Source organism: Cheilinus undulatus, linkage group 5 (genome assembly GCF_018320785.1).
Source record: "Cheilinus undulatus linkage group 5, ASM1832078v1, whole genome shotgun sequence".
In the NCBI taxonomy this organism is placed as follows: Eukaryota; Metazoa; Chordata; class Actinopteri; order Labriformes; family Labridae; genus Cheilinus; species Cheilinus undulatus.
Window position 1 is genome coordinate 29,729,899 of NC_054869.1, and position 24,592 is coordinate 29,754,490.

Consider the following 24,592-nt stretch of genomic DNA (forward strand, 5'->3'; position numbering starts at 1 on the left):
TCAGAAGTTAAAAAGAAATTTGCATCAAAATCATCACCACTTATCGTTAAAAAAAATGTAAAAATAAGAATAAAGAAAGTTCAGCCTAATTAATATCCTTTCTGTACTCATCTGTGTATAATAGAGCTGAATTAACGTTTGTGTCCATTTGCACAGTTTCACAGCAGCACAGGTACATTACATTTTTTGATCAGATTCATCAAATACTATAACAGACAGAAGATGAAAGAAATCAGAGGATCATCAGAAAAGAAATAAGCACTTAATAAAAATCTACACTGTGTTCTCATAATAAGTGTTTCCACCTCAGGTCTTGCATGCTGCAGGTGTTATCGCATTGCACTCAGATATAGCTCATCTTCTCCTCAGTAAAGATGTCTCCGGATAAAATCTTACTAAAGTTCTGTGCTGGAGGCTCAAGTAGCAACCAGGCTTTTGCTCTACATAGTATAATTATCAATTTACTTGCCTGAAATACATAGAAAATCAATTTCAGCCTATCATAGACATTGGTTGAACCCATTAAGTAGTTACCTTTGAAACACTCTTACAGTTCAATCTTCAGGTAGAAATGAGAATAAAAGTCCTACAGTCCCATAGGAGAAAACATCCAGGGTGGTCACAGATGTTTAGTTTTGGTGTGTTAAGACGAGGTCCAGCAGAAGACTACCCACGCTTGCAGCTGTTTTTTTAAGCTTTTAACATGAACCAACCCTTCTAGACGGGGGTTTAAAGAATGACACCATCCCTGTTGACCAAATAATAAAAGCGGAGAAGCCAGCTCACATCAAACAGGGGTTATATACTTCTCCATAAATTGTGTTTGTCTAGAACATATTTACCGTCGCCCCAAGGGCTGCTTACTTCTGTCAAACATGCTCAGTTCTGTGAAATTGTACATCTGATTTCTCTTGGTTTTAAAGGCTTCAACAATAAAATTGAGTTTTGCAACTAAAACAAATATTTAAAAAGAGCAATAACTTGCCAGTCAAAATAAATATTCTGTGTGCATAATTCATACAAGCATTTAGTCCTCATGGAAATTGATTCAAACAAAAAATACTCTGGTAAACTCTTCCCACACTTCACACACTTACTGACTAAATAGAAATATGATGCAATGATAGCTACCTCCTCTGTGCTGCAGATCTGTACGACATCCACTGAACAGCTGCAGTCAGGTGTAGAGAGGAACAGCGTCAACCTTTGCTCAGCGCAGGTGCTTGTCTGCAGGTCAATGATTTCAACCTATAGGAGCATTTCATGAGCACATGCCAACTTCCCCTCTGCTGTCATGCCTCATCTAAACCTACAGAGACTTACACAATCCTCCAAACACTCCCTGCCGGGGCCGTGTTGACCAGAGCCACAGACAAAACTTGACCAAAGGTTGGGTTCCTTAAGGTGAAGAAGACCTGACACACAAACAGTCTGCAGCTGCTTTGTTTATATGAATAATATCATCACTGATGACAGGCCAGAGTATTTAACAGGATAAACAGCCCATAATGCACTTTTATAAATCCTGAGGATGTGCTATTGATATGTTAATGCTGGTCATTATCAGATACACATGATAAAACCTGTCTGTAAGATAAACCTAAAACCAGATAAGTTCATGAGGAAGATACTTTGACCCATAAATTTATCAATAGTTTCACAAAACTTGTGCAACTTTGACTTTTAAACCAGATTTACACATCAAGATGCAGCAAGATATCACTGCTATTAGGGGAAAATACAAATGCTGTTCCTGATATTGTGTTGGGAATCTCATAACTCATTTAACCCTTTGTGTGCTTGATCAAAATCTTAATGTCTGCAGTAATATAAAGGAAATCAGTGTCATTTTAAAGATTACTTAGCAGGCACATCTTATAAAAGCAGCCTTAGAAAAAAAAGCTATTTAAACTTGGTCTTTGCTTTATAGCATCAATAACTTGGTCTCTCCTGTTGTGCTGCACATATAATTGTTTTTTGAGTAAATGGAGACGAAAGTTCAACCCTTCCGCTCCTTTTCTAAAATGACACACAGTTACCTTCCTCATGGGCACCCCGATCACTGAGTCATACCACCCAGTCACACCACGCCTGTCCTGACTCCGACCCTCACTGCCAACTCTGGGCACATGCACTCTGCGGGGGGGGGGTGAATGATTCGTGCAGCAATAAAAGGCAGTGGTGCTGAAACACAGCAGAGGTATTTGACAAGTACACAATAAAAGTAAAACACAATTTAAAAAATGCTGTTGATAATGAAAATAAAAATATTCCATGGAATACTGCTGGTCACTTAGTCAAGTATCTATTTCAGCTATGAGATTGGCTTCTCACTATCATTAAAACAAGAGAATTGAGATCTAACAATTACGATGCTGCACGCTGTGTTGTGCTTGCCTTTCACGTAAGTTGTTTTCCAAAGTGTCCAGAATGTTAAGGTTTCAGGAAAGTTTTAGTTTGATGAATGCATGTGATACAGATGTTGTAAAATCAGTAAGTTATTGTGTTCAAGAATAAATAACAATGATAATAATGATTAGGATTTTTGGCATCGTCGAGCAGCCAAACAAAGTAGGCCTGCATGAATAGAAAAATGTTTGTAATGTGATATAACAACTTTCAGTGATGAAATTAAGCAACCTCCATAAACAAGACTAAAGCTAATCGCTGCTATAACCCAGTTTAAGTCAATCTCCACATTCCTGGTGTCTGAAACATGATTCCCCTAAATCCCAAATTAAAACAAAAGGCTTTCTTTCACCATAAAATTGGTGTCAAATGATCTGAAGATAGCAGACAGCGACCTTGAACTTTATCTTATTGCATCAGAGCAGTGTTAAAGCACGGTTGTGTAAAAGATTCCATCTAATGAGTAAAATATACACATAATGAGTAAAAGAATATTGCTTGTTTGCATAATATTGGTTCGCTCATTTATTGCAAAAAAAATTGGACTTTTAGGATGCATTCATAGTAATTCTCAATGAAAGACAATGAAATTGTGACGACTGTTGTAGACTATTGTTTGAAACGCACTATAATTCAACCTTTTTTTTGCATCATTCTTCTCACATCTTTAGGACCGTACTTCCCTCGATCTAAGTTACTGTATCATAACTTCTCCCTTTTTTGTTCTCTACACTAAATTTGCTTTTGGGTTAAAACGAAAAAGGCTTTAAGGAAGACGAACATAAGATATTTTTTGGAAAAAAAAATGATGCAAAATCATTGCCCTAAAGTAACATCTGAATATGTACATTTACATCTTTTAGTTTAGAAATCATTGGGGTCTTGAACATGTAATCTTTAACACATATACCCCGTGATAATGTTGACTTACTGAGGGAAGATGACTAGAGCTGATTTTACATAAGGACTTAGCTGATCAATACAGTTGTGATAAAAGCTATCTCTGCACATAAACACAGATTTGAAACTGTGTTAAAGATTTTCTTCACAGGGGAAAATTCTGAGAACTTTAGTGCTTCATGTAGAAAACTTCTAGGAATCAGTGCCTGAGTGAAACACTACTAAAATTAAATTTTTTTTTTTTTCAATTGGCTTTCAGAGCTTATAAAGGCCTACAAGTCAGAAGTCTGTCCAAAGTTTGGTTTATTTTAAATTACTGTACAACTAGAAAACTGGAAGTTGTATTGTCTTTACTGTCAGCTGAAAATAATGTTTTGTTTTACCTTTACAGCAGCAGACACTCACTGTTGTCACTGGACAAAATCAGAATAAAAAAATAAATAAAGTTTTCATCTTTCAACACTAGAAAGCTTTTTATTTGTGATTTTCAGCATTATCAAACAAAGGTATCTTGTTTTTTTTTTTTTTTACATTTATTAGAGATCAACACATATATGGGGCTGCACGGTAGCACAGGGGCTAGCGCTGTTGCCTCACAGCAAGAGGGTCCCTGGTTCGCTTCCCCGTCAGGGTCTTTCTGTGCAGAGTTTGCATGTTCTCCCCGTGCATGCGTGGGTTCTCTCCGGGTACCCCGGCTTCCTCCCACCACCAAACACATGCTCATTAGGTTAATTGGTGACACTAAAATTGGCTGTAGGTGTGAGTGTGAGCGTGCCTGGTTGTCTGTCTCTATATGTCACCCCTGCGATGGACCCCGCCTCTCACCCAATGGCAGCTGCGATAGGTTCCAGCCCCCCTCGTGACCCCGAACGGGATAAGCAGTATAGAAAAATAGATGGATGGAACATATATATGTCATAAGCTGTGTGCACCTGCAATAGCAATAGCTATAATTCTGAATTTTTAGATGAATAAAATGTCATGATCTCTGGATTAGAAACAAATAAGACCAGACCGACAGAAAATTCATGAAACCACTATCCTGGTGGCCACTTCATCTGTCTCCCTCCCAAGACGTGGATGTGAAGGTGGTAGACCGACTGAGCTCCATGTTTTCCATCGTTGATCACTGCCAAGAACAGAAATATACCCAGAATTAAGTAACAAAAGCATACACGTATCACTTTCATCAATTAAAAAACTGTAACTCACCCACTCTGTATCCTTCATTCAGAGACTCTTGCTTTGCCACATTTCTGGCAACAACCAACAAATGTCCTAAAAGCTGGAATTGACAGAAAAGATGAAAATTCAGGGGCGAATGAAGTGTTTCTAACCTTTCGGGAATAACTGGTTTTAATCTTTTTAATACTACATTATAATACATTATTGACCTTATTAAAACAAAGAGAAAGAGTAGAATTGAGGGTTGGTTATAATGAAAGAGGAGGCTAAAATAAAATCATCATGGAATGATGAATGAGAATAATGAGAACCTTCACAGACATGCTTCATTGTATTTTAGGATGAGAACCCTTTGATACAATCTAAATATGCCTTTTAGATGGTTGGTGAAAAGTCTTCAAAAACCTTGACTAAGTCCAGTTTCCTTTTAATTAAACTTTAAAGGATATATTTTCAATAAAAGATAGACTGAAGACACAGCATAATGTATTTATTATATATAAATGTCAGACTTTTTTTTCTCTTTGAAGCAGTGTGATATTTGAATAAAATAGCCTTGCCTCTATGCTTTGATTTTACATTTAGTCAATGCCCTCAGTCATCTATACACAGTTAATATGCCCCCAAACACAACTAAATCCTTTAAGAGAAGTGTGAACCCTCAGCTGGTTAGATTCAAAAGTTTTTAACCAGTAACGATGTTGAGAGGGATTCTGTACGATCACTTAGCTGATTGTAAAACGTCCTGAAGGCTTTACTCTGTGACACTGAGAGCAAACAGACTCTCTGCACACAGCAACTAGTCCTGCAGGGGTCTGAACCTCAGGGTAAGCTGGGAGGAGTTTACATGGCCCACCAGTTCTGTTTGAGGATTTTTAAGTTTACACATACACATTACAGTATGGCCTGAAGTACGTTGACATACCTGTTCACATACTGTATGTTTGCCTACGTCTGGTCTAGGGCTATAGTCTTTGTTGTATCCTTAGATTAAGGTAAGAAGTTAAAATAAATTAAGGGAAAGCTACAAACATTACATTTTAGACTCTGGTATGATTTAAAAGTAAAAGAGCATTGCTTACTGGCTTACATGAATATACCTCTTTACTTATCAGACTGACGTTGGACTAAACAAGCTAATATAAGTGCTAACAAGAGAGGTTTACAAGGTTTTCATCCCTGGTAAAAAAAAACAAAAAACAAAAAAAAAAAAACACACCCTTAAGATGAGTCAAACGTTTTCACTTTGTATTAACATAATAAATGGAGACCGATATAATAAAAGCAGCTCGCTTACATTAAACCTTGTGTTTAATTTTATTCATCCCGTATCTATACAGTGTAAGCATATGATTTATATGAAATATACATATTTATGAGTTTTGTTTTTAATAGGACTTTCTCTAAAATGATGTGTTCTAAGTTGGATGTAATATTAATATTTTTATGCATACCAAATCTAATTCAAAGATATTTTAACTCCACTGCAAGTGCATTAAGAATCTTTGGATTAATATCATTACATTGAGATATTGTTCATCACAAGTGTTTTACCATGTAATCAGGACAAGAATTTGTTTTAACATCAAACATAGGGTTGTCACAATACCACATTTTCATTTTCTGTCAAGATTTAACTGAAATTAAACATTTATTGATACCCTTTGTTGATCCTATGGGAAAAAAAAACAACAAAGCCTTGAGCAACCATTCTCGTGTAATATTTTGCTTTACTCACAAAATGTTACGTTACATTTGTGCTGTTTAGTGTTCTATCTCATTCGCTCAGTGTAGATTATAATTAAATCTTGAAGGTAAAGGCAGTGGTTCCCAAACGTTTTCTGCTGTAAAATGCTTTGGTAGATGATTTTTAATATTTTAGGACTTGGAAATGATCCCAGGACCAGTGCACTGAGGACTGTAGCCTCAGTATATGGGCACCTGCTCTACCTATTGAGCTAAACTGACACCTGAAAACAATTTCAAGAGCCAGGGAGGGTGAGGAATGACATAAAGGAAAGGATCCACAGGCCAAAGTGGTATGCCCCGAGGACAACAGCCTGTCTGTGGGGCTTGCTCTGTTGCATCTTCTGTAACTGAATGGAAGTAAGCCCTGTATCCAGTTTACAAACATGTATACAATCTTGTCAAGACTGTTAAGGCTGTTTTAACATCAGATCAATGCCCATTTGTTCTATGTAAATACCAAAGGCCATTGTGAACATGTAAACCTACCTCAGCATCATCATCTTTGGCCTCACTTATTCTGGGAATGGGGAGCCTTGGAATAACCAGGAAATGAACAGGGGCTTGTGGGTTGATGTCTCTGAATGCCAAACACTAATAAAACACAGAACAACAAACATTATTGGGGTTGAATTACACAACGTAACTTTGAATTATTTAATCAATATCTTAATAAGTCAATGCTAATTTATTAGTGAACTTTGCGTGGAATAACCCCAGCATGTTTTGGAAGCATTGTTTACCTTGTCATCTTCATAAATTATATCTGCAGGGATGCTTTTGTCAATCACTTTGGAGAAAATGGTTGGTGCTGAGAAGCCATACTTCTTACTGGCCTCCTCTGCAAGCCTAACCTCGTCACTTTTGGTGCACAGTTGTCTCTGTGGGTCAGTCACACACATTACACATGGGTAAATAAAAGCACTAGGCTGGTATGCTACTGTGACACAAAACAGCGCATTAAAACAACTTAAGAGAGGCACAATGAACCAAACCTCTGGTTTATGGGGCAGAGCAGGTTTTCCAATGCCACAACCAAGTTTGGTGGGACAGTTGTTGTCTAATTGCACGGCTGCAGTTATCATAAAGAATATATTTATAAGAATGACTAGGTTAATGTTGAAAACGGATACCTGAGCTCGACAAACACGGTGAACAAGGTTCAGGTGCGCAACTCTTGACCCGATGAACTGAGTCCGCAAAATGTGACGTAAATACATATCTAGCAAGCTAACTAGATATTGTATATGCAAACAACCTTAACAAACCACTGCTAATGTAGTTAAATGACAGCTAAATGCGAAATCAAACAACCACTAGGGTCACAGCCGAAAACTCTGCTACGCTGCATGTCAGTGTAACCTTCAGGTACCCCCGTTTTTTATTTCACTTGTGTTAAATCGGGTCCATAGTACGGCGTGTTTTAACTTGTCATAAACTGCAGAAAAAGAATACACCCACTAGATGAATGTGAGGTTGTTATTTTTATTACAAGGAATCTGAAACAGTGTATTTTTATAAGCAATGTTAGAACTACACGTAATAATCCAAACTAAACGCTATAAAATCTAACTTATTCCCTTAAACACATGTCAAGATTTCAATTTTTGCACCTATTAATCATAAAACATGACTTTGGTTCAATTGTAGATGGATTTGACAAATGGCAGTAAACATCGAATTCCAATAGGTCAAAATATTAACATGTACTTAAAAAAACGATATTTGTCGGTGTCCCCAAATGAGGCTTTGGTTCGACAGTTACGAGGGTAGCTTCAAGAGCCTCAACGTTCTCCAATGTTAAAAGTGATCTCAGACGTAGTAGCGTAAAAAAGGTCGTAACTTATGAATCTTAAGTGAACAACGTCCTAGAATAGAAAAGTTCGTCATTTCTCTTGGTGAATAAAAAATTCTAGATGAGTAAAACGTTTTAATTGCTATAATATTTATGTTATTTTGTATTTATAGGGGGCGCTGTCGTGGAAACTGTTCGCTGATATGTCAACTGAAAGGAAGAAGAATTCCATAAGCGCTTACATGTTTTCAAAGGCATGGGGATCAAGAAAATTATCGAAAAATATGTAAAAGCAATGAATGCTATGACAAGTTTATGTGGTTGTGACTGGGGTGCAGAGGGAGGGACCATGCACAGGCCGAGGCTGTAAGACGCTGTTCGGGAGCATTTAGATCCTGTTCAGTCCCTGCTTTACTGGATGAGATGGGTGAAATACCTCTGCATTTACGACGCATAAAACTAGGAATTCAGTACTGTTTAGCAGTGAATACCATCAATTATCTGACTGTCTGTTTCAAGGGACATGGGAGTCTCCTAAACAAAATAAGAAACGTCTTTCTTTTTTTTTTTTAGAAGAAGAAGAAGAATTGAGAAAAAGGGAATAGACAGGGAGTCGATTGCAGAGCACATGTGTTGGCCTCCTGTTCCTTACTGGGTTATGCAGGAGCCTGAAGTTGACCTGTCGCTTTTATCTGTGGCTCGAAATAAGAATAATGATATTGGGATGTTGGTTGATAAGTATATTAATGTATCATATCCTATGTAAAGATTTTTTACTGATGGTTCCAGAGATCCAGGGAGTGGTAAGGCAGGTTTTGAGGTGTATGTGACTCAGTTAGAAATAAGAATGTGTCACAGGGTGAGTAATGGTATGTCTGCATTTACAACTAAATTATTGGCTGTTCTCTGGGCTTACACTGGATAGAGGAAGTCAAACCAGAAAAAAAAGTTATTTGTTCAGACTCAGCTGCAGCTTTGTTGTCCTTAAACCAAAGCAGAGTGTCAGCTCATCCTGACCTTGTTAAAGAAATTGTATTGTCTTTGTTTAGAATTGAGAAGATAAACTGTGAAGTTGTACTACTGTAGGTTTCAGGCCATTCTGGGGTTATGGCTCATGAAATTGAAGATAGCATTGCAAAATAAACATTAATGCAAACTTCTGTAAACATTAAGCTTCTGCATAGGAAAACAGAATACAGAAGTAAAATCAAAGAAGAGCTTGAGCGAGAGTGGCAAGAAACTTGGGAAAAGGAAAAAAGAGGGAGATATTATTTTATATTAGGAAAATGTTCTGCTTTTCTGGAAACTGAAAGGATGTTGTGAAGTTAACCAGGTTGAGGCTGGGATACTGTGGGTTGAATAAGTATTTACACACAATTGGGAAACATCCCAAATGGGCCATGTGTTTGTGGAAGCCCTGAAACAGTTACTCACACCTTAATTCAGTGTAGGAACTACACAAAAGAGAGAAACACATTGTTTAAAAAATGATCAGACATGGGAGTTTCTTGCTTTGCCAGTGTGAGAACCACCAACTGATTAAAGCACTTAGTAAATTTCTGCATGCCACGGGAATATACTCAAGAATATGAGGAACCGTCTAATTTAGACTGATATTATCGTTCACCTGTGGATGGCAGTAAAACGCCAAGATGCGTCTAAACTGCCGGAAATTGTAAAGGAAGAAGAGGAAGAAGAATTCCATATGACTCTAGGAAAAATGGCGGCCCGCACACGGCTGCCCTTGCTGTTCCCTAAAAACTCGCCTTCTTTCAGAAGCAAACAGCCCGTCCACACTGAGGCTGCAGTCAAGGAGCCAGCGTATCCCCCCATTGTCGCCTCCCTCACGGCGAAAAGCAAATCTGCCCGCCGGCGACAAGTTGAGGAACACATAAAGAAGATATGCGCCTCTACACCAGAGGAGAAGCTCTCCCTCCTCACTCGTATCCAGCGGAAGAAATTTGTAATTTACCCTCAGACTTTTTCACGAAATGCAGACAGGTGGTACCAACACTTTACCAAGACTGCATATATCCCGGGTCTGCCCGAGAAATTTACAGCACTCCAGGGGGAGACCGTGGGGACGGAGAGTTCACCGGCAGCCGCGGGTCAGACCACTGCGCTGGGCTTTGGAGATGAGTTCGCCGACATCCGCTCCTTGGTGACTCGTGTGATTTTGCAGGAGCACTGGTACATGAACAAGCGCAAACCTTTCTTGTACAGAAATCAGGAGCAGACGGTTGGGCCTGTGCTGAGAAACCTTGCGAGGGGTCTCACCTGTAGCCTGATGAAACACAACCCCCTGTTCCTCCACTCCAGCCTGGGTATGTTTGTTTTATGACCATGACAGCTGTTAAACATGAACAATTAGGCTAACTCGCTTGGAATGACAGTGGCTCCCTCATATTATCAGTGTCTGTTGTCTTTTTAAAAGTGCATTTAAAGTAATGTAAATACAGCTGATTAGTTATTGATTAGACTAGTAATGTAAGTTCTATCATTTTTGTATTCAGTTTTTAGGAACAACAACACAGCCCAGTGCAATTAAAAAATCAAAACCAAAAGCAAACAGTATCCCATATGGAATATAGTATTTTCCAGTATACCAGTATGGAAACAAGATGAACTGCAGTCCACATTTTAATCAGCAGAGCATGCTAGTTGTCTGTAGTTTCTCCTTCACCATCACAAGCTGTATCAGTGTCACTATATGTAAAGAAAAATAAAAATTATTTTATTAGTAACTATATAACATTGACATTAAAAACTATTAATTATTTATAAAGGAAAACAATCATTATGTAGTAATTTATTGTTATATAATTAAGATAAAAGAATCACATTCATACATAAACTGACTTTATGTCTCTACTTTTTTTTAAGATCATTAAAAACAAAACTGATCTTGCTTAAATATTACCCTGATAGGAATCATGAAATAAGCATGGCTTTACATCCTTACTAGTTTGTCACTGACCAAAGAAATTATATGCTATGTTTCTTTATCAGATATTGATCCTAAGGTGCACTTTTACTGGAGAAGAGGACAAAGTGTTATCCCAAAAGGGCATCGAAAAGGCAGGCAAGAGCCAACCAGGTTCCAGATAGATGATCAACCAAACTCTCAGATAAGGATTCTTCAGCAGCTCCCACAGGTAATAATAACAGTTAGGCATGATCTGAAGAGCATTCAAATTCAGTATTGTCAGTGCATGATTTGGTACAGTGTGTAGCATGTACAATTTAGATAAGAAAGGACAGTAAAGGGAAAAAAAAACATCTTACGTGTGAATCATTTGACAGCAGACCGAAATAGAAGTAATGATTTCAGTTCAGTTAATATTCATATTGTCTTATTCTTATTGCTTTCTGTCATTTTGTTTCTCTTAGTTTGTACCAATGGAGGCCTCTTATACAGCTGAAGTCCCAGAGATCACACTTGCTCCCAATGTCCTGCCTCTATTTAGAAGACAGTATGACAACAATATATTTACAGGTAACACAGCCACAATTAACATCCTTTGTCGTCTTGCTCTTAATTAACACTGACTGAATATTTTTGGTGTAAAAATTAAAATGTTTAGTCAAATGTTTTAGTGTGTGTAGCTAAGTGTTGGGACTGATTTCTCATCTTTCAGTTACATGTTGCTAACTCAGGGTGGGGTGGGAGCAAAATTCAGCAAGTTAATCAAATAACAGCTTTGTTGATTTGAAAAAAAAAAAAAACAGATAAATTGGAGATTCGTCCTCTGCATTTTCTTAAATCCATATATGTTGTGGTTCAGCCTAAATTGTTGGCAAATAGCTGCTGACTAATTTTCTTGTGATTTGGTAACTGAGTTTTGGTTGGAGATCTTGCTCTTCTAAAAGCAGCAATATCAGCCATAGAAAATGATATATGGATAATGTATCAATCATATTAGAAATGTTCTAAGACATTTACATAACTTTATAAATCCCCTATTTTTTGCCTCTTGATTTATTTTCAGGTTCCAAGCTTCAAGACCCGATGTGTTACGGTCACACCCAGTTCCACCTGGTACCAGACCGTTACCATAGAGACCGGATGGCCAGACAACAGCAGTCTGATCAAGTGGAGAACTTCCTCCGAGCCAACGCACTTGCCAGCCTCTTTGCCTGGACCGGAGCTCAGGCTGTGTATCAGGGTGAGAGTAAAACAATCTCTGACTAAAGAGGAGCCTAATTTTTTTTTTTTTTTTTTTTTTTTTTTTTTTTTAATGTGTAGATGTAGATCTTTCTTTCTGTGTACAGATCAGACCCTGTCGTGTGTGCATTTAAAATATGATTTATAATATTATTTTCACCCCAAAGGCATATTCTACATAATGGTCACAAAATCTGATAGCCAAAGTTTAATATTTACATGAAAAATCAATGATACTGTCTTTGATTAACGTGGTAAATTTATGATTAAAAGTCCAACATAAACAAGAAATAAATCAAAATTGTCCACGCTATTGTAAAGTATGACACAAGAAAAGATTTAACTCTATAAGAGTAAAACTACAATATACTAGAGAAAAATGTCATATTGTTATTCTGCTGGTTTCTGTAGTTTAAAAGTTAGTATACCATATGTGGCAGGAATATCATATTAGGGGGTTTCAATGTGCATTTCTGCAATAGCACTGTAACAAAACTACACCATTATTACGGCTGAAACATTCATGGTAGTGTTGTGGGACAGCGAGAGAGCAAATTAGAGTGGGAGCATTACATACACGTCTTTAAAGGTCAATCCCTCCAAGAATAAGAACCCCCCACCACCTTTCAGAAAATGTGTGCTCAAACCATCTGTTCTCAGATTTTCCCCTCATGATGTCATGTGGGGAGTTAGCCCCACCCCCAGGTTTGATTGGCTCTCCCTACTTGTAAGAAGGTCCTGCCCTCCTCTCCTGTACTCCTCTTGGCTGGCAGCAGGAAGAAGGATCAGGAGAGCCACATCCATTAAGTCGCATCCATTTCCTGAGGGGGACGGAGTCAGACAGTTCAGTAACATTTAAAGCCACAGACAGATCATTCTCATTCTGAGCAGGGATGAGGAGTTTTCTATTTTTTATAGACAGGCAAAACCCGATAGTGGAATGTTTTTTTTCAGCAACAAATGTCACAGGCATGTTTTGGGGGCATCTGAGACCAATATAAACTTGTCTTAAAGGGGTAAAATATGTGATCGTTAAACTGCATTGTGAATAAGTGCGTTATTAAATAATGAATTGTCAATGTTTCACTCTTATAAAGGAATTGTATTTAAGTCTTTTTCTCCTCTCTCCTGTAGGTTTCTGGAACAACGAAGACCTCACCCGGCCCTTTGTCTCGCAGGCTGTGATCTCTGATGGAAAGTTCTTCTCCTTCTTCTGCTACCAGCTCAACACGCTGGCCCTCTCTGTGGAGGTTGACGCCAACAACCCCCGCAAAAACCTGATGTGGGGCACAGAGAGCCTGCGACTGTATGACAGCGTGCAAGACGGCGAGTTAGTGGGTCTGAACGATGAGGTCATAAAACTCCTGGTTCAGTTTTTGTTGAATCAGCCATAGAGTTCTTCAGGTTTTGTGCCATCTGTTATTGCCATCATTTCATGGGAGATTCCTTTGAGTCTGTATTCTCCAGATAATTTACAGACACTAGAAATAAAGAGACAGAGCTTTTGATAAAGAGGCTTTAAGTATGTAATATATAGAAGCAGATGGATGTGTGTGTCTCTGTAAAAGTGAACATAAAACAAAAAAATGCTGTACACATACGTATAGTGCAGATTGTATTTATGCCTAAATAAAGTCATGGTTTTCAAAAATATCTTATGTTTTGGTGTTTACTCCCAAAAATAGAACTTTATAAATATTATACAGCTTTCAAAAAGACCAGACCATGTTTTAATAGATTTTGAATCATAGGCTGTAAACATCAATTTGAATAGATTGAACATTAAGGTGAAGGTAGTTGTAGCACTGTCAGAGATATCTCTTGCTGTCTTATTCATTTGTCACTGCATGTAAGAGAAAAATATTTATCTCTGAAAACTATGGATATAAAGGCATGGAAACACAAAACTAGTAAATTAATCAACAAAATCCTGCCACCTATGTAAGCAATAATATAACTCAATCACAGACAGTTATAGGCAGGGGTGTCCAAACTTTTTCCACCTAGGGCCACATATAGAAATATATAAGAATGATGGGAGCTATGTTCATATACACACCTTGAGGATATGAAAGTTAGTAAAACCAATCTAATGTAGCTTTAAATATATTTAATGGTTGAGTGTGCTCATGTGACTAGTTAGTTGTTGCCAAGGCAAATAGCCAATCAATTTAAGGATTTTGGGGAAGGCCTATCACGCACCTGGAAGGCTGTTGGTGCTGCTATCTGCTGCGGTAATCAGTAAGGGCATTATAACTTAAGATATCAATTTTATTTTGGTTGCCAATATGGTCAATAATTTAAAAAGATACATTAAATTCTTACTGTCAAAATGTTAACAGAATTAGCATGGTATCAGCGCCTTGTGCTGAAACAAGGAAGTAGAATACAGTCAAGCAAAAGCTTCATGTTCTAATGTGGGCCATATTTCATTTTATTTTTTAGATTTCCTGCGGGCCAGACAAAACTGGCCCCCGGGCCATAGTTTGGACACCCCTAGTTATAGGGAATGTAATTTTGTCTACACGACTTTTTGCTGCTGTAAATTATTTGAATTTCCCCTTTGAACTATAAAAGGAATACTTTATTTTAATGATGCTAATCTGCTTGATCAACTTGTCTCAAGCACTTTTTTTCTAACTCATCCAGTTTTATCCATATTATTGTTTATACACTTTTTACTGAGTCAAGGGATGTCACTTCAACTTTACGGAGCTCTCAGTCATGCTGTTATATATCCCTTATATGACCAAATTCTGAATAAAAAAAAAAACCCCTCAGCTAAATAAACCCCTGTAAATAAATCAGCCTTGTAGGAACTAACTATACAGAAAAAACACCTTTGCAAAAATATTAGAGGTGTATTGAATTTGAACCATGTCCCATCAGGTAACATGGAGGAGGTAGAGCTTGTGACTTACACTGCAGGCAGTAAGTAGGGAAAATTCCAGATGTTTGGGCTCACTTTTGGGGTGCTCTGTCATGTCATCTTGTCTATAGTTTCTACACACTGTATTAAAACATGCTTGAAGTCTCTGTGACATCACCCATTGCTTTTGCCACCTTGCTCTGCACGTCTTGGGATACATGCTGAGTCGGTTTTCAGGGGATCACTTCCAATAAGGGGTAATCCATGTAGAGCAGATGGACCCAAACAGGAAGACAGAAAAGGGAAAGCACAGGCGGATTTCAAACTAAAGCACCATGCACATACTGCCTATAGTTTATCTCACTAATATGTCAACATTACATTAAAACAGGAAGGCCATGAACATTAAGTCAACTTTGGACAGGTAAAGTAATGTTTGTATGTTTTCTCGTTATATCTTGGTATTCACCCCCCTGTAACAGTGTGTGCCAATCAAGAAAGCAAATATTCAGACCAAACTTTTTTTTATGAACCAGGCTTTAAACATGCTAATTTCAGCTGTGAAAATGAGCTTTTGTAAACAGTCTCTCTCTCTTTAGGGCACAGCTCCTCATTAATGTGCATCTCTAAACAGAGAACCTACACAAACTCTAAACAGACTTTACCATATAGAGTTCTTTTGGAAAATGAGCCGTCCAGTATTTATCAGCATAAACACAGACTCCCTGTGTAGCATAAAAATGGTGGTTATTACAAGTAGTACGTGAAACAAGAAGGCAGAGTCATGGATTTTTAGTTAACTTCTTACATACACAGTGACACATGTAAGTTGACTTAGTCTCATTGGTGAAATCGTTCATGTTACAGACAACAATGTGACTTTTCTGACCATAAATGTTCATGAAAAACAAACACAAGCATCAGTGTATATGATACTTTATATATGTTATAGATGTACAGTATGTTAACCACACCACAGAGATGGAAGGTGACAAAAACCTGCAGTAAGGACGGAGTATTTGGTTACTTTTCTATTAAGGTGTCTAAGGCACTGCTCAAAAATCATGAGGCATAAAACAAAAGCAATTGAAGTTGTGGCAAAATGAAGAAAAAAAAGCCACTTTCTCTTTGACTGAGGCATTGAAAGCCAAGTGATGTGTTTTTCTCTCACAGGAACTGAACTTTAAAATGGTAAATGCTTTGCACTTTCAGTTTGACAATATCACTTTCAATGAAAAAATAAAATCAACATCCCACAGTGAGAGTGAAAAATCAAACTTTATGTGGAAGAAGCTACTTGTGTAAGATTTTTAAGGATTATTAAGAGGTGGTTATTGCACTCTAATGGGTGATTTCTTTTTTCTTTCTAGTCCTTAAATAGTTAGTGATATATGGCTTTATACTTTTTATTTTTCGACAGTTTTAAAGGCTTTAAAGGAGTTATTGCTGTATCTAAACTTTCCGCTGCCTCATTGAAGAGCTTTCCTCAGGTCCAGTATTTTCACCAGGTGTCCTAGCAAAGGGATAAGATGTGCATCATGAAAAACTGCAAATAAATATACATAAAAATAAATCTGTTATCAATATATCCATTTTACTCACAGTGAGTTTGTTTGATCGCTGGTCCCATTTCCTGAGAACAAGACAGATGTTTAAAATTAAAATATATCATAGGGACCACATATACCACAATGATATATAAATAAGTGCTTGTTTATTTCTGTTTACCTGCTGTGTAGTCTTTCTTGGACTGACTCTTCTCATAGAGCAGAATTGCAGTGACCAGGACGATTACTTCAACCACGATGGCTATGAAGGGCTTCAGAGGCTCGTAGAAACTGATCACCTTCAGCAGAAATCAATTCAGATATATCTGTGAGTCAGTCAAGTTAATGCAACATTGAACTGTTTCATTTGTAGTCAGTTATCTATTAACTTCATTTTTATTTTTATCTTCAATGACGATTGCTTTAATGAGGGCCAATTACACCAGGGGATTCAGATGTATGTAGCTACTGAAATGTTGTGGGATGTGGTGAGATTATGGTATCTGATTTGACCATGTAAAGAAAAATGCCTTGAATTTCATTATTCATTTTTGTATTTTCAAACAAAACCAAAAATATAATGTTACCCTGACATGCTAAAGAGGCTGTTTCCCATTTCTATTCTTACTATCTGGGAAAACCCTCTAGATGGTGCTTGGGAAGGGACGAACCTTTCAAAAACAAAAATAGTTAACTCAGAGGGTAATTGGACAGAAACTGAGTCCATTATATTCATTACGGGCCAGTCAGAGGGGGAATAAAGTTAAAAAGGTGTATGCTATTGCCAGGGAGTGAACTACATAACATGAGCTCAACAGACAGCTGTAAGCTGACATCAGTAAGCTAATCAGTAGAAGAGCAAAAACAGCTTTCTCTTCACTGTTGTCCATTGTTTACAGGATTGCAGTCACTTTATCTAACCGTCTCTCTCTCCACAAATGATGCTGATTGAGCATTAAGTGTTTCAGCATGAAGCTTTGCAAGATAAAGTCATCCAATGATAGATATGAACTCTGGAAAATGCATCTATCACGGTTGCAGTTCTCATCACACCTTTTTGTTTTGTGTATAAATTGCAGGTAAACAGGCAGTTTTTTTAAAAGTCAAAGTTGCTCTCATGACTTCACAGTTTAAAAACCAAGCACAGAAAGTTTTAAACTTCCCATGTGGTACAACTGGTGGGCATAATCCTGTTTGTTTTGTAGGGTAAATACTACAAAGATAACATAGTTGTTGAATAACTATACAGATTCTGAAATATAACAGACATAAATGAAAAAAAACTACTGAGTCATGCAGATGTACAGAACCTGAGTGAAATCACTTCAGTTTGTTTACTCTCCACACTGACCTTCAGCTCCACGTGGCCCATCGTGGTGCTGATGCCGTACACCGCTCCACAGTAATACAAACCAGAGTCAGCTTCTGTCAGGTTGTGAACCACCAGTTTGGTTTTCCATTCCTCGATTTTGATTCCATACTTTTGAGGCTCTGCCTCAGAGAAAATCTGCTCCTAAAAAACAAACACCAGTCAAGTGATCAGAGTCAGTCGTTGGTTTAAATGTTGATGGTAATCTGATTATAGAGGCGTCTACTGGGTGAGGTCTCTTGGATAAAGGATTTGAGTATTGCTTTTGTAAATTTATTTGTTTGAATGATGAATTATCCTCTAAGATGTTTACTTTCACATGGATTTGCATTTATCTTTCTTTGATTCTGAGCACATACTGAAAACCTGTCAATTAAAGTCACTGTTTGCATATATCTCACCAAAACCCATACCACGTAAATCAAACAGATGCCCACCTACCTTTCCTGTATCATTTGCTTTATACCACTTCCAGGTGTTTGGTTTTGGTTTAGATTCTTCCATTTTACATGGGATTACTGCAGAATCCCCCAGGTAGCTAACGATGGGTTTATCTCGCACCTCACCAATCCGTGGAGCTGGTGAAGGACAAGGGCAAAGCGTAATAATGAGAGAATAACACTTTAATTTTCACATTGTGCCTCTGCAAACTTTGTTAGTATTAATATTCGTGGCTAGGTGGTGTTAAGGAGACTGATTAAAGTACAATTATGACTGGAAAAAGCCAAATCATTGTGTATACTATATAGCTCATACGTAGATAGATCTGTACCTGCCAGAACAAAATCAATTTTTGCTTCATCTCCAAAAATACACGAATACTGTCCAAGGTTTTCTTCACTGACGATACTGAAACTGCGAACAAAAAAAAAGGTAAACCTGCATGTTTACTGGGGAGAAAAGCTGGACAAAGTTAAAATATACTTGTGATTTTATTTAAATAATGGAGCACACAAGAACCATGAGCAAACATGAGACAGTGGGTTGCAGCATGATCCTGACACCAACAGCCAAAACTGGGGTAAAAATGTATTTTATGAAGTTGTGGATAAAATAGTAAAGTACATACGTATGTTTGAGATTATACTGCTCATTTTTCAACGCCACTGTGACACGGCTGTTCTCAATTTCCTCCCCATCTTTCTTCCATAAGCCGCTGATGTTTGATGGTTTGTTCTGAGTACCAGCCCAGGTACACATCAGTGCCAGGTTTACTGGATTCAACAGTTCAACTTTCTCTGTGTGGCTTTCACCTGTGTTCAGAGGGGGTTCGATTGAAAGTGATCACATATATAAAAACAAGCATTCAGAATGACCAGAAAGAACTTTAATGTCTAACATAACTGCTTAAATAATCTCAGTTTTTCACATTTACAAGACTCCAATAACACTAAAAGACAGTATAGTGAGCTTCTGTTATCTGACTAAAGGTTACCTTTAAGAACATAACTCCTTTCAACTGTGGGCAGGGAGCTGATGGGATCCACTGGAGGGGATGTCGGGCCAGGTGTCTCTGATAGGAAAATAAATAGTTGTATTTAGATGTTTATTAAATAAATACCAGACCATCAGTTGTAAGATTAATTATTTCTATAAAGCAGGAGTGTCCAAACTATGATCCATGTGCTGAGTGCTGCCCGTCCAATTTTAATCATCCTGTAAAAAAAAAATCTAAAAATAAAATGAAATATGCCCCACATTAGAACATAAGCCTGGGCTTGTATTGTACTTCTTAGTTTCAACATTAGGCAGTGCTGCTGGGTTAAATCTATATGCAGACATTTTGACAAGAGGAATTCATAGACATGCTATTTTTCTATGGATAAACTGAGATGACAATATAAATGGTAAACAGTAAAGATGTCTTGCTCTAACATTTAGATAAAAACAAAAGGATTGTAGTGACAAATAGCAGAGTAAGACCCTCTCAATGTCTGATTAAAAGCATGTCACACTTAATTATATACACACTTTTAAAGTTTTGGCAGTTTCATGCAGTTTGCTCTTGTTTTGCACCTGAATGTGGATTTAAGTGTCAGTGACTCTTCTCTGCTGCCAGGGTGTTGTTCCTTATCTGGGGATGGGATGCAGGCTGTTTATAAGTGTGTTAAATTACCAAGCATATCTTAATCTTCACTGGACTACTTTTACTGGCTTTAATACATTAAATTGAGGTAAATCAAGGTGGCCAAGTCTTCTTTATATTTTCCTGTATGTGGCCTTCAGTGAAAAAAAATTGGACATTCTATAGGGCTGTTTATAAAGCCTGAAAATGCTGCCATGGGGTAAGTTTCAGGCACAAGATTAACAACATTCATTACATTTTCCACAACAGAGATTCCCAGCAGTGATTTGTTTGATCTTTTAATGAAAGCAGGATATCTTGCCTAATGAAAGTGTACAGGACAAGATCAACAGAGAGATCAGTATTACTATGTCCACAAGGGGGGCACCATAATCCCCAACTAATAGCTCCATACAGGAGCTTTAAGAAATTAAGTCAAAATATATCATCATAATAGCTAAGTGTGATTACTGAAAAAACAAACAAACAAAGAACTTAGTTGGAATTTTTCACATGCATGAACTTAGCATTACATTAGCAGTTGCCAAACACCTTAAATATCAGTATAGTCAAACACAAACACTTGCCCAACACTGGCTAGTTTACTATAATTTGATGATAGACATCTTCAAATAGTGGCTAGCTGAGAGGGGCAGCAGACTGTCCCTGCAGCCACTCTATGCCAGAATAGAAATACATGCCAAAATGTTCAACATATAAACAGATTAAATTTCTGTTTAGGGTTGGGTAAGTGTCAAAGGATGCCTAAAGTTAAAAGTTAAGAAACCTGACCTGTAAAACCTGATTAAAAAACATTTAATAAAGCTGAGTCAACAGGTCGCCTGACAGGAAAAAAGTCTGTCCTCCATTAAAACATTTTAATGCAGGGGTGCGGCTGGCCTAGTGGTTTAAGGCATGCCCCATGTTCACGGTCGGTGCTGGTTTGAATCCAGCCTGTGGCAACATCCCCAGCTCTTTCATCCCTGTCTCTGATTCTATCCACTGTCTTTCACTATCAATAAATGCATAAAAAATCCAAAGCTAAATCTAAAAAAACACATTCTAATGCAGCAAGCATAGCATATAGCTCCATTAGCTGTGTGAGCAAAGTAATTGACATTGCTACACGGCTAAAGCTGTAAACTTACAAAGCAGCTATGTAGCTTTAGCTTTAGTTGCTAAAGCTCATGTTACTTAAGTTTATGTTGCTTAAACTAGCTTAGCTACACTGGCTTATGTAGTGAAGCTAATGATGTAGCTAGTTTTGTTAGCTGTGCTAGCGCTGACCTTTTTCTGACCTTTTTCTCTGCTTTTTTCGTGAAAGGTTGCTCAGCCTGTAATGTTTGTAATGTGTTTTCTTTGACAAGTGTAACTGTCAGACTTTGTTTCTAAACAAAGCTGGTTAAAAAAAAATCTAAAACTGAAAATATTTTGTACTGGCAAACTACAGCACTAAAATATACAGTGTCTCAGATGAACGGTCTGTGACGGTGGTCATCAGAGATGAATTGTCTGCAGCCAGACTGTGTTGGGGGGTGCTAGTCAGCTAGCTAGCTAGCCTACTGGTCTGTTGCATCATGGTGGTGGGACATAAAGCTCAAAGATGCTTTTCACTGGGCTAAGAGCATGATGAAACATCAGCTGCTTTCTTTTTGTTATGTTTTGACCAGAAATGAAATGCTGAAAAAACATCATAAAACTTGGATTTGCTAAGATATTGTTGGCCTACATCAGTGGTTCTCAAATCCTGTGGCAGAGCGCACCGGTGAGCTTTGAAGCAAGTCTTGGTGTGTCTTGAGAAATTATACAGCAGTGAATTATTACTATAAAATATACAACAACTTAAGCTACTGCTAACATGTAAAGCGGTTCTTTTTATGGATGTGGCATGCTTAGAGATTTTGGATTGATCTTAGGTGTGTCAAGGGAAAAAAAATGTAAAAAAAAAAACACTGGCCTAGATCAGGGGCATCGCTAGGCTGTTTTTGGGGGCTGAAGCCACCCGAGAATGTTCCTCAGCCCCCCTAACAATAATCATAGTTGAACCAGTGACGAAATTCATGAAGGAATGCACCACAGCATTACGTTACTTTCTGCTTAATGTATAGAGCAGAGATACTCAACCCATGGCTCTCTAGCTGCCTGTGGCTCTTTAGTGCTAAGGCTAAATGAAAACTTTAATTTCTTTTTAATCTGTGTGTTATCGTCGAGTGCGCAACAGAGGAATGTGCGTAAGAGAGAGCACAGGAAGTCTGCTGGTGGTGTGTCTCTTCAGTAAGCTCATTGATTGAGGTGTGTGGTCGTGTTCAAATGGAAACTTCTTCTGCTCTCATTTTAACACATTTCTTCAGTTGCTTCCTGCCCATGTTCCCACACTCATATTTTATAATGATCCCTGCAATACGTGATAATAAATACTGTCAAAAGAGCAGAAACAGGAAACCAAATCTACAGAATGAGGGGGGTGGAACGATGTGTCTGCAGGTGTGAGGTTTTAATCATTTGGAGGCCCAGGGCAAAGACCACTATGAGGCCCCTCCCCCCTTAGCTAAAAGCATCAGTGATGAGTGGAAAAAAAATAGAAAACATCTCTTTAAATTAAACAGAGCCACAGAACTACAGTAAATGTCCCAGTGTGAGATTTAAATACCCAAATAGCCAACCATAATTCATCAGCTCTTTGAAAAGCATCTCAGAGCTCAAACTAATATTTTAACATGTCATTAGACCGGGTGGAACCTGCACAAATAAAAATATATGCTTATTATTAGTAACATATCCTTTCCCCTGACACTATAGACATTTTATGTGGCTTATTGTATCCCATTTTATTACACAAAAATCCAAAAATTCACTGTTTCATTTTATTTCAACAGTTGATCAATGGATCTTCTTACATCCCCGGTTTTGGAGGGTGGCTCTCACTGAAGTATTTTACGACAATATGGCTCTTGGGTAAAATAAGGTTGAGTTCCACTGGTATAGATTGTCTTTAGACACTAAGAAATATCAGTGGCAGGCAGAAATAAACTAGTTTGATTTGGAAAGCATGGGCAGCCTGAAAGAAGAAAGAGAGGAGTTATAAAACTATTTATTTCTACGGCCCTGGCCTAGATGCTTGTTTATATATGACAAAAACATAAACACTGATCTATATTACATGGGCCCTTTAAGAAGTGTTGAGTTATATTAATCTAGATCACTTTACCCTCACTTCAGGCCCTTTTTTCAGCTATATATACCGTCAGTATGCTGAAGTGATTGTCATGTGGTTATTGTGAGTTGCTGCTGGAAGACTTCAAGGGTAAATTATGCAATAAAGGAGGTACTTGAAGGTTTAAAAAAATGTTTGACATCTAGGAGGTTGCAGAGGAATAGTTTGGTCACATAAAGGGTTGGATTTTGTTATTTATGCAGTTCTTTGATGTATTTCTAATCTTCAAAAAGGACATTTTAAACTTCATTGCTAAGTTGAAATAAAGTAGATAAAATACAAACAAAAAGACAGAGTGAGATGCAAAGATGCATTTGATGTTTTAAGGGCATCTTAAATGATAGAGAGGACAAATATAATCTCAAACGTCCACATTCTCTTCTATTCTTCAGAAGTAGAATAAAAATAAAGACACAAAAGAAGCTTGTAGAAAGTAACTTATGAATTATGAATTTCAGCGTCATATCCTATCAAGAAAAAGTCTTCAAGTGCTTACATCACAGGAAACTCTTTACAGTTACATCAGCCCTTAATGAAAGGGAAGGATCATTTTATCTAAATGATGATCTATGTGACATCCCGGATCACACCCAAGAGACATTCAAGTCTTTTTTTTCTGTTTCTTATGTGCGTTTATCTATTTTTTACCCTTAATTAAATAAATCTTAGTTTAATGCAGTGTTTCACTGTCCCATGAGAGTACAAATGTAGAGAAATAAGGAAATATCAATGGTGACACCTTACAAGTCAGACCATACTATGGCAGAAACATTAAACATGATGGAGTAGAGTTTCCGTTACATTTCTCTGACTGCTCTTCATTTAGTGGGGGAAAGAGAAGGCAGAACATGGTTTTTACAGAAATAAGCATATTAAAAATTAAACCCAATATAGTCATTTACTTGTATTGATGTGCCTGCAGGAAACGAGAAGGGTGAGGATCTGAAAAAAGAGCTGCTTCCACGACGCTGACATGATTATAATCCCTCTGTCCTCTCTGCGTACAGGTTTCTCACTGTTTCTGTCTGCTCTCACTGTTTGCTACTGCATCGTGCAGCAACCCCAACCCCCTCCCTCAGCTGCAGAAGTGACGCAGCTATGGTATCACCCTGCAGCCTGTGGAAGGCTGACTCCATCCATAATTCAGTCAGACAGACAGGGTTCCTCCTCGATGCTTTGCTGCGGTGTCATATCCTTCAAAATTAGAAAATGTTATAATTAACATCAAAATGATACTTTTTGAGTGTATTTGTGTGTGATTTAAAAAATGCCCATCAGAGTATTTCTTATCCTGCATTTTAAAGGAGATTTCTTCAAGGTGCCCTTTC

General features: G+C 37.7%; 3 protein-coding genes across 4 annotated transcripts; 1 reads left to right on the top strand and 2 right to left on the bottom strand.

Annotated features, from left to right (window-relative positions):
* Window positions 1-4,014: 4,014 nt before the first annotated feature.
* On the bottom strand, window positions 4,015-7,583 carry hint2 (histidine triad nucleotide binding protein 2). 2 transcript variants are annotated; one of them, XM_041787953.1, is made up of 5 exons: window positions 7,374-7,583; window positions 6,984-7,121; window positions 6,730-6,834; window positions 4,522-4,594; window positions 4,015-4,438 (listed from the first exon to the last, which is right to left on the bottom strand). In XM_041787953.1, the coding sequence occupies exons 1-5, from the start codon at window positions 7,458-7,460 to the stop codon at window positions 4,347-4,349; spliced, it is 495 nt and encodes a 164-aa protein (XP_041643887.1). In that variant the 5' UTR covers window positions 7,461-7,583; the 3' UTR covers window positions 4,015-4,346. The 2 variants fall into 2 exon arrangements, with proteins under 2 accessions (XP_041643887.1, XP_041643886.1); XM_041787952.1 differs by having other exon boundaries at window positions 7,236-7,583.
* A 2,147-nt stretch (window positions 7,584-9,730) lies between these two features.
* On the top strand, window positions 9,731-13,853 carry mrps30 (mitochondrial ribosomal protein S30). Its single transcript, XM_041786702.1, has 5 exons — window positions 9,731-10,359; window positions 11,045-11,190; window positions 11,426-11,531; window positions 12,025-12,201; window positions 13,335-13,853. Exons 1-5 carry the CDS (start codon window positions 9,741-9,743, stop codon window positions 13,592-13,594), a joined length of 1,308 nt encoding a protein of 435 aa, XP_041642636.1. The 5' UTR covers window positions 9,731-9,740; the 3' UTR covers window positions 13,595-13,853.
* Window positions 13,854-15,921: 2,068 nt separating this feature from the next.
* Window positions 15,922-24,293, bottom strand: emb (embigin). The gene is made up of 9 exons (XM_041788356.1): window positions 24,167-24,293; window positions 19,421-19,498; window positions 19,055-19,238; window positions 18,758-18,840; window positions 18,427-18,563; window positions 17,968-18,129; window positions 16,798-16,915; window positions 16,672-16,702; window positions 15,922-16,582 (listed from the first exon to the last, which is right to left on the bottom strand). Exons 1-9 carry the CDS (start codon window positions 24,237-24,239, stop codon window positions 16,522-16,524), a joined length of 927 nt encoding a protein of 308 aa, XP_041644290.1. The 5' UTR covers window positions 24,240-24,293; the 3' UTR covers window positions 15,922-16,521.
* Between the last annotated feature and the right edge of the window lie 299 nt (window positions 24,294-24,592).